Source organism: Tachysurus fulvidraco, chromosome 12, assembly GCF_022655615.1.
Source record: "Tachysurus fulvidraco isolate hzauxx_2018 chromosome 12, HZAU_PFXX_2.0, whole genome shotgun sequence".
Lineage (NCBI taxonomy): Eukaryota > Metazoa > Chordata > Actinopteri > Siluriformes > Bagridae > Tachysurus > Tachysurus fulvidraco.
Genome location: NC_062529.1, coordinates 1,386,943 through 1,396,942, shown reverse-complemented (window position 1 = coordinate 1,396,942; position 10,000 = coordinate 1,386,943). Strand labels below are relative to the sequence as shown.

Sequence of the window (10,000 nt, the reverse complement as noted above, 5' to 3'; positions counted from 1 at the left end):
TTACACTTTAAAGGCATTATAAAGGTGCACTTTGAGGACGGACGAGTTCAGACCGGTGACGGCTACGATTACGGTGAAGTTTCATAACAGAGGATGTGAGTTTGAGGAAGTCGTATATATACACCAGTGGTGACTGTTTATAGACTTGGAGGCACTCAGCTCAACATGACCCAGGCACAGTCTTCCTGACCCAAAGCAGGATCTCAAAATATATATATATATATATATTTATATATATATATATATATATATATATATATATATATATATATATATATATATACTGTACATGTACTGTACGAATAGCTACGTCGCACGAAAATAATCGGATTAAAGCTATGAAAGCGGTCGTCGGAGATATAAGAAGAATCATGCACAACAGAAATCCCAGCGAACAAAGCGATTTTTTGTGCACGCGTCGGAAAGTTACTCCAAGTCTCTGACACTACTGTATGTGTGTTTAAAAAGGCTTGAAATTGACAAAACCTCGCAGCGAGCCTTCGATTCGCGTGCCTCTTAAAAGTCGACGCACGTAATACGACACACGACGTACAGTACGCGAGTAACACGGATGAGATTCGTCAAACACTTAAGAGATCTCACGTCTTTCGGCTACGAGACCGGATCGTCGTACGTCTCGAAAGCCGCGCGGACGTTTGTTTTTTTTCCGCCGTTCATCTCCAGGTACAAAAGGAAAAAAAAATAATAAAAAATAAAACTCGGATTACACCAAAAATCACTTTCGCATCAACCGAAGCTCAGAAAACTCAGAGCTGTAAAAATACAGAGGAGACAGTGAGAGGACGTGATTACAACAGGGACACCTGGAACATATATCCGAGATTTTTTTTTTTTTTAATACAAATTACGAGCGTCCACGTGGTGCGTCGGCCGGGTGGCTACCACAGCAGTGCCGGGTTGGGTGACAGGAGCGTCAGGGAGCAGTGCAAAGAGCTGAGCAGCAGGAGAAGCGGAGCACTAAAGCCTGGCGGAGATGCTGAGTTCCCCGAGATGGAGTTGGAGGAGCTGGGGTTGTCGATCTGAGGATCCTGACAAAGACATGAAGGAGATTAGGAACGAAATAGGAACGTGACTCTGAGTCAGATCAGAAAGTGTACTCAGAATTACTCAGAATTCGTTCTCTGCATTTGACCCACACACACAGCATTGAACACACACACACACACACACTGTGAACACACAAACACACACCTTGAACACACACCCGGAGCAGCCATTAACGCTGAGGCGCCCGGGGAGCAGTTGAGGGGGTTCGGTGCCTTGCTCAAGTGCCGAGACTCGAACCCACAACCTTATGATTACGAGTCAGACTCTCTAACCATTAGGCCACGACTTGCCCCTTAACCCCTGTCTGAGATTTTTCAAAAACCTAAGTTAAAATAATCAGACAGCCTGGTCCGTGTGTGTGGTGTCGCTCCTCGTGGTGTTGCTTTGAGGACGTTCGGAAGCTCCACGTCTGGAAACACTCTTCCAAATGCGGCGCTTCATTTTTCTCCAACTAAAACTTTTTACACATCTTCACCGCTCCGTCAGATCGGTCCTCCACGGCGCTAGAGTCTCGGAATACTATAAAGTGACTGATGCTGATGCGCTTTTAGTTAAGGAGTGAAATAAAAATTCCACTTTGTGTTTGATATACATGACACAGATAAAGATGAATAATGCCGTAATGGAACGTACAGGCTAAGTGTGTGTGTGTGTGTGTGTGTGTGTGTGTTTTTAAGGCTGTTTGGTCACGCCGCAGTAGCACTAAATGTCACTCCGGTGTGTAATGCTGCTTTTATTATGTACAATGACATTTACTGAACTTTAAAAGCCAAAAGATAAGAAACACATCCAGTTCAGCATTTTGCACTACAAAGCCCACAAGCAGGAAGTTCGCTCGAGGGCGAGGTCAACGATCGAGTGGAACTTTCCACCAGATCATCACAAGACAACGAGCATCTTTTAGTTATCAGCTTCTCTCAGGTTTTATTTCTGATACTGGAGCTACAGATACAGATCAGAACAGACAGGACAGAATAGAAAATATCATGTTCAGGATGTGCTATGCTGGATAAATGATCGACGACGTGGTGGGACGACGGAGCATACAACACCGACTACAACACGATCCGCTCATTCACTCCAAACGTCCTGAGTTTTAGAAATAACTTGGTTAAACATTTCGGTAAACTAACATTAACGAAGCACTGAAGCTTTAACGCATATTTAAGGCAGAATTCCCGGCAATCTGTCAGATACAAATGAGTTTAATGTTGTGAAAATGACTTACCACACAAACCACATCTATTGTTTGGTTGGTCTTCAGCTTCTGTGCCTAGAGAGAGGGGGAGGGTAAAGGGGGGGGGGGGGGGGGGGGGGGGGGGGGGGGGGGGGGGGGGGGGGGGGGGGGGGGGGGGGGGGGGGGGTGGGGGGGGATGTGTTTGGGGCGGTGTTGGGGGGGGGGGGGGGGGGGGGGGGGGGGGGGGGGGGGGGTTTTTTTTTTTTTTTATTTTTTTTTTTTTTTTTTTTATTATTTTTTTTTTTTTTTTTTTTTTTTTTTTTTTTTTTTTTTTTTTTTTTTTTTTTTTTTTTTTTTTTTTTTTTTTTTTTTTTTTTTTTTTTTTTTTTTTTTTTTTTTTTTTTTTTTTTTTTTTTTTTTTTTTTTTTTTTTTTTTTTTTATTTTTTTTTTTTTTTTTTTTTTTTTTTTTTTTTTTTATTTTTTTTTTTTTTTTTTTTTTTTTTTTTTTTTTTTTTTTTTTTTTTTTTTTTTTTTTTTTTTTTTTTTTTGGCATGTCCTAGCAATTTCTCGGCTCCAAAGTGTACTTGAATGCACTCAAAAATCTGGACACTCTTAAAAGCACAGAAAAGCTGAGTTATGAAAAGGAAATGGAGGTAAATTAGAGGAAACTGAGGAACCCTAATCACCACAAACAAACCTCAAGGAAACTTTTAGGTGGAAAGTGTCTGAGTGCATGTTTTCTCCTCGTCTTTCTGCTGCTGTGTCTTTTTGTTTATTACAGACATTATAGAAGAGCAGATGCAGCTCGGCTTAATGCGCCGGCTTTAAACGCAGCACCATCCACCTTAAATATGACACAAATGAGTGCAGCGGGATTTCGTACTGACTCGCGAGGTTGCCAGAGGTTCTGGAAAATCCTCCGGTAGTGTTTCCTTAGATCGGGTCCGAAGCAGTAGTCTGCGGTGTGTAGGGTCTTAAATAATCAGTCCGCTAAAGAGAACTGTGTAGCAAAATGCTAATGCTAATGCTGTAAAATTACACGATGACACACTGGCTTTATATTTGTGCTTGCCTACGAATTAATACACTGACACCGAGATAGTAGTTCATAGTGTTGAGGTACTTAGATTGTGGTCACAACGTTGTGTGTATCTGGAGCCCATGACTAAGTTTGTTGAAGCCGTTCCTCCATTTGAGAGAAAATATGCTGAACAATTCACATTTACAGCAACTTTGAGCATCTTTGAGGTTTAAGCCCCTTGCTTAGGGGCCCGACAGTGGCAGCCTTGTGGACCTGGGATCAAACTCACAACCTTCCGATTGGTAACCCAACACCTTAACCACTAGGCTGCCACATGCCAGTTATTAAACTAACTAGAAACGGATCGAAAATAGAGCAGGACGTCATTGTTCTTCTCAGAGCGGTGAAGGTAACATCACACCGTCCGGACGTTTAGTCTTTACTTTGGCCACGAATCGTCTAACTTCGGTTCAAGACTTAATCTGTTGTGTAGCGAAGCAGAAGCCTTTCCTTCACATATCTTAACTGGGGTCAGATTGTTAAGGGCCTTGCTCAAGGGCCCAACAGTGGCAGCTTGGAAGTGTTTGGGCTTGACCCCTGATCCTCCAATCAACGAGCCAGCACCGTAACCACTTGAACCACCACTTGCCCCTCATGTATGTACTGTAGCTTTGTAGATTTTGCCCGACGGCTATTTGTATCGTATTGTACGTTATTCGTATTTCGACGCCGGCGACTGTGACTGTTCCATTGCTCAGAGTTTAGAGTATAATATTAATGAATCCTCTCCAGACTCAGGGTTCGAAGCCCAGCTAATGAGTGAAGTACAGTACTTAGCCGCGAACGAAATGATAAATAAGATGTTAATTAGTTTCCACCTTTACATACAGTGCACGCCTCCGTGAAGCTGTATGTTTACGTCCGACGACAACCGCAAAAAATGTTTCGGTCATCGTTCCGGCTTTACTTTACTACGGTAAATACCTCCGGTCCGTTACTGTACGGCGTAGACGTGGCGCTCTAAACAAAAGAGTGAATCGATCGTGTGAAAGATTTAATGAGTTCGCACCGTCTCGTGCCCTGTTGAAAATCATTTCAACCCTCCAGACGTTATCAGTACACCGTGTGGCAGCTTGGCGCTGGCTTGGTGAAATCTGGCCTCGAGCTCGGGGGAAATGAGTTTTATGCAGATGAGCAAGAGCTTCTGTTAGTGTGTCTGGCATGGTCTCTCTCTCTCTCTCTCTCTCTCTCTCTCTCTCTCTCTCTCTCTCAGCAACTGTGAGGTAAAACATGAATATTGGAGGAACACCGGCTTTTATAAGAGGTTTGGTGACAGTATAATGAATGGATTCCTGTGTGTGTGTGTGATGGTGGAACTGACAGAGCCAAAGTCCAGGATGATAAAGCAGCATCTGATACTCTACAAAAACTCTTTATAATTTATGATTCACTTCTGGAGAGAGGTCTCGACCTATCGCTCGGGTAAAAGAAATGGAAACGAATGCTTCAGTACGTCTAAATGTTGCATCATTTATCACCATTAAGATATGAAAATGTTGCTTAGTCGGTATCTGGGAAGAGCGGCGCTGCTCTTTTTGTAGTTCGGTGTAGTTTTATTATTTGTTCTGTCGGATTTTTTTGCGATCTGTAATTTTTACTTCGAAAACGAATCCAAGACGACGAAGAGATATTCTCTCTTTCTCCGATCCGAGGCTTAAAATGAAGATTACTGGAAATAAAAGGACTATTAATGCATGCAGTGCTTTCTTTATTTTCTAGCACTGTAACATGTCAAGGATATATATAAAATTGACTAGTAATCAAAAGGTTTATTAAATACAGAGTAATTACAGTATATATAACTCTCCCACCTCGGCTCCCTCTCAGAGGAACCCCGGGACTGACCTGCAGGTTTCCACAGAACTGATACATCGAAGTATCTCCAAGGTTCACGTGGCTGCCGTGCGAGTCCGAGTCCAGGGAGTTGGAGGATTTCTCACGTCCTCGGCCTCTGTGTGATGGGGTGATGGCGGCCGTGGTGCTCTGCACTGCAGACGAATGCCACACGCTCACGTCCGTCCCGTTTCCAAACGCCTGGATGGCGTTACCTGCAGAATTCGATAGACCTCTAGCGTTAGAGTGAACTCTGTTAGTCCAAACCCTTATTTATTTATATATCAAGTTAAAATATGGTCAACATTCAGCTGATTCATGCTTTTATTTATTTATTTATTTATTTGATTATTTTATTGCATTTTATTTCATTGCATTTTATTTATTTATGTATTTATTTATTTATTTGATTATTTTATTCTATTTTATTTTTATTGTATTTATTTATTTTTATTTATTTATTTTATTTATTTATTTAGTCCATACCCTGTGTGTAGTGTGTGTGTGTGTGTGTGTGTGTGTGTGTGTTTTACATTTTAGTGGATTTTTTTTTTATTTGTTGCTTTTTTTTTTAATTCAGCCCTGCTATAGATGGATGGATGGTATACGGATGGATGGATGGATGGATAGTGGGCGGGTTTTTGGATGGATGGTGGATATATAGATATATACGTTGTTGCTTTTTTTATCGACAGACAGACAGACAGACAGACAGACAGATAGATAGATAGATAGATAGATAGATAGATAGATAGATAGATAGATAGATAGATAGATAGATAGATAGATAGATAGATAGATAGATAGATAGATAGAGAGTTTGTTCTATTCACTTTACAGTACACTGTGCTGAGCGACACCTCTGCTCCCACCGATCCTCGTCTCCTCCGTATTGTTGACTCCTCGATACCGCGTTAATTTAAACACCCCCCCCCCAACAAATTTTTTTTAAAAAGCCGGCGAACTTTAAGACTGTAAAATGCGTTACTATTCTCATAATCCCACGCACGTCGTCTTAATGGAACATCTCCTCCAGCAGAGCCATTAAAACTTCCTTCCCCACACAATCCCTGAGCTTCACACCATTTGATATGTTCCAATAACTGTCTTTTATTCCTCTACTTACGGCTCGCGTCCTCGTTTAAAAGCTTATCAAGTTAAGATTTCCATTAGCAGGTTTGTTTCCAGCTAACAGGATAATTGATTAAAAGCATCTCTCTTCTCAATATAGACTTTCTGCTTCGAACAAACCGCCGATTCGTCTCCGTCCTGTTAAAAAAAAAAAAAAAAGAATTGAAGTCGAATAAAAGTCTCCACTACGTTACTCCTTCATTCTGAATCACACCTTGGATGTGTTTGTGAGCTCATCAGCATGCACAAAGGCAAAGAAACACTTTGGCTTTTTAATTGTTTTAAAAGCTTTCCTGTTTTTCACTTGTCCAACCCAAAGTGACGCTAAAACACCCTGATGTGTGACGCAAATGAAGCATAATCACCTTTAAGTGCTTTTAGAGTAAAGATCGAGGGCTTTCTTTCTTGCCTTGCTTTTTTTTTTTTATCTCCGTGAGCAACTTTTACTTTAATAAATAGGAGATTCATGTAGTATAGCAGGGAAAACTTTTATATTATTGTTGTTATTATTATCATTAAAGCGGCAGTCTGTCATTTTTACCAACGTGTACTGAAGTGAATTGAATCTCGCTGACAGACTGATAGGGAAAGAGTTCATTAGTTATTCAGTAGTTTTTCAGAAACTGAAAAAAATAGTTTTAAAAAAGACCAGGGGCGGGGCTTATTTCTGGGTCAGAAAGATGTTTCCAGAATTTTAAATCGAAGAAACTAGTCAAGCATCTAGTCCTTGCTTCCTTCATACAGCCTCATGACCTGAAATGACTGCCCATTAGGAGAAGGAGTAAAGCAGGTTAACTCTGACAGAGGGTGGAGCAAATTTCTGGGCCAGAAAAGTGTAAACAGAAACCTTGTTTTTAAATGAGGAAACCTCACAGGCTTCTTTTTAACTTCTGTTGAAACCTTTCCTGTATATGTGTGGAGTCTTTCAAAGGTAACATGCATATTGCCGTAACGTCAGGGAAATCGGCTGCCAACGGGGGTCGTTCATTTCTGGGCCAGAAAATGTAAACAAAAAGCTGTTTGGTTGTTGTTTTAAATAAGAACGCAAGGATGTTTTTTTTTTTTTCCTGAATCTCTGAAACTCTGATTGTGATACATATAGGAAGACTTTTATGAGAAACTACTACAAACAGCACCTTTAATTATTCTCCAACTGTGAGAACTTTTAGCTTTTTAAATTTAGTTTCTGCTGCATATACAGTAAATGATGCATGTGAGTGTTCACCGTACCCGATTCCAGCCTGCTGCCATTTTATTTTAGATATTTATTTATTTATTTATTTCTTTGCCGGGGTCTTATATTAAAGTGTGAGCGAGATGGAGGATAAAAATGAAGGATGGAGAGGTGAATGGAGGAGCTGCGAGCTGTGAGCCCTGCGGCAGCCTGGGTAATGGCATTGTTACTGAATTGTTAGCGAGGCGGCTGAGCTCCAGGGCCAGATGTTCCACTTGACATGGTACTCGAGTGGAGAGTCGGTCGGCCAGATGTCTTCTCGTCTCGTCTGTTTCTCCGTGAGAGCATGATTTTTTTTTTTTTTAACTCGACACGATACAAAACAAACACTTTTCTAGCCGTTCCTTTAGCATCCTTTATCCTTAGCTTTGATTCTTTATCCACAGCGTTGATTTACACAGAATTAAAACTGCCCCACTTTTCTTTTAAACATTTTAGTTCCAGCTCTAATATCTTTACCTTCATGTATAATCAAGCATCGCGTTAGTTCTGGCAGGCCACGTCGTCAAGCGTGCATCAGCTGGTAATCAGCGGTCCACGACGCGCACCAATCCGGTTATGACATCCATATTACCCGACCATTTGGCGCGTCGCTCCTGCTGCGACTTAAACTCCCTCCTCCAACCTCGACTCCACCATGCTGGAACCTGTATTCGTTGTACCGGTTTACGTCTTAGATCTCCACATATTTCTCTCTCTCTCTCTCTCTCTCTCTCTCTAATTATTTATTTATTTATCCATTCATTCATTTATCTGCCAAAAAAATAAAACACTCTATTCATGATTAATAGTGAAGTGACATACGGCTAAGTACAGTGACCCATACTCAGAATTCATTCTCTGCATTTAACCCATCCAAAGTGCACACACACACAGTGAACACACACACACACACACACCGAGCAGTGGGCAGCCATTTATGCTGCGATGCCCAGGGAGCAGTTGGGGGGGATTCATTGCCTTGCTCAAGGGCACCTCAGTCGTGGCCGCCCCGAGACTCAAACCCACAACCTACGGGTTACAAGTCAGACTCTCTAACCATTAGGCCATGACTGCCCCAATGGTTCTGGTTCTGTTATACGGGGGGTTTATTCTATTTTCTAGTCGCTGCTCTCCGGACGGGCGTGCGGATTCCTGCTCAGAACAGAACCATACCTCCAACACAAACTGTATGCTATCATCTAATAAATTCTCATTTGACAAAGTGGTCCTGACAGAAATGCATGATTGTGAAAATCCATGCATCGAACCCTGGCGTATTGCGTTATTCCCTGTGCGGAGTTATATTTAAAGCGTACGGGTCGCAGCGTTACTCCGCAGCCTGCTTTGGGAATTTCCGACCCGAGGAATTACGGCTCCTGTGAACCGGGAACGGACATTATTCATGCTCAGGCCCCTGGATGGCGACGCGAGGCGAAGAGGCGAGTCGTGGAGACTCGGGTGACTTAAACGTGACACAAACATCCTCAGAGTCTTTGGCCTACATGTGTGAAATTCAGGAGGACGTTTGAATGAGGTGTCTTCATGAGATCATCGTTCTAATTCAGTTTGAACGGAGGTGGAGCTCAGAACAGGTTCTCAAACAGTTACCATGTGGATCTTAAACCGAAATAGAAGGAAGTAAAAATATCACATGGACTTTACAAGAATGTGGGAATAAAAAATGAGTGTTTTTTTTTTTTTATGATCCATCACACGTTCCGTGTCGGTCGGAGCATCGTGTGTCTGTACTGTAAGTCAGGTTATGGAGCTCATATGACATATAAAAATAACTCCACACTATTCAACACCTGCTTCAGTATAGACATATAAATATATAAATATATATTTCTTCATTTTATGATTTTTATGATGAATCAGTAAAAAAAAAATTACGAAAGTCAGGGATGATATTTAGATCGCTTTAGGAATTCCTTCTTTAAACCGTATTCGGTGAGAAACGGTAGCTTGTATTCGTTTTTTTTGCAGAATCGATTCGTTTTTATGTTCAGAACTGTTTAAAGAAGCTGTTGGTCATTTTTATGGCCCCCTGCTGTCTGTGAGATTAATTACAAATCCAATCCAAACAGATCTAGTGCTTTGCGTTTCCCTGAACTAAAACCTACGGTGTATTTATACATAAGCGGTAAAGCTGAACTTGGGGGCGGAGCTTGTTTCCTGGTCAGAAAGATGGCAGAAAGGTTGAGAGTTATTGAACTGATTATCACACGTCAAGGAAAACATTTAGATGCTACAAATGGCATCTTTAATGATGCATCAGCAAACCAACCACCTAACATTTCTCTTTAAATTCTGATCTCTGTTCAGTCTGATCAAACCACACACTGATGACTTCCACGTGCCTGGTGAGATTTTACATATTGTCGCTTTAATGACGCCTCAATGACGATCTTTTTTCCCTCTATTTTCTTTCCACAGCTGGAACGACGTTCATCTTTGGGAAAGGAGGAGGTCTGATCACCTACAACTGGCCGG

At 41.6% G+C, this 10,000-nt stretch overlaps 1 protein-coding gene and 1 long non-coding RNA gene across 28 annotated transcripts in view; one reads left to right on the top strand and one right to left on the bottom strand.

Annotated features, from left to right (window-relative positions):
* Window positions 1–10,000, top strand: part of nrxn3a (neurexin 3a) — a 271,775-nt gene that overhangs the window by 185,805 nt on the left and 75,970 nt on the right. For all 27 annotated transcript variants that reach the window (XR_007144532.1, XR_007144531.1, XR_007144530.1 and 24 more), the window contains one exon: window positions 9,944–10,000. This exon is cut by the window's right edge and continues 125 nt beyond it. Coding sequence is in view for 23 of the 27 variants with exons in the window: in XM_047821599.1 (XP_047677555.1) it covers window positions 9,944–10,000 (57 nt within the window). In the remaining 4 variants the exon portion in view is untranslated. The remainder of the gene's footprint in view (window positions 1–9,943) is intronic.
* LOC125146024 lies at window positions 705–5,400 on the bottom strand. Its single transcript, XR_007144533.1, has 3 exons — window positions 5,173–5,400; window positions 2,297–2,341; window positions 705–1,049 (listed from the first exon to the last, which is right to left on the bottom strand). It is a non-coding gene; the product is annotated as an uncharacterized LOC125146024 (long non-coding RNA).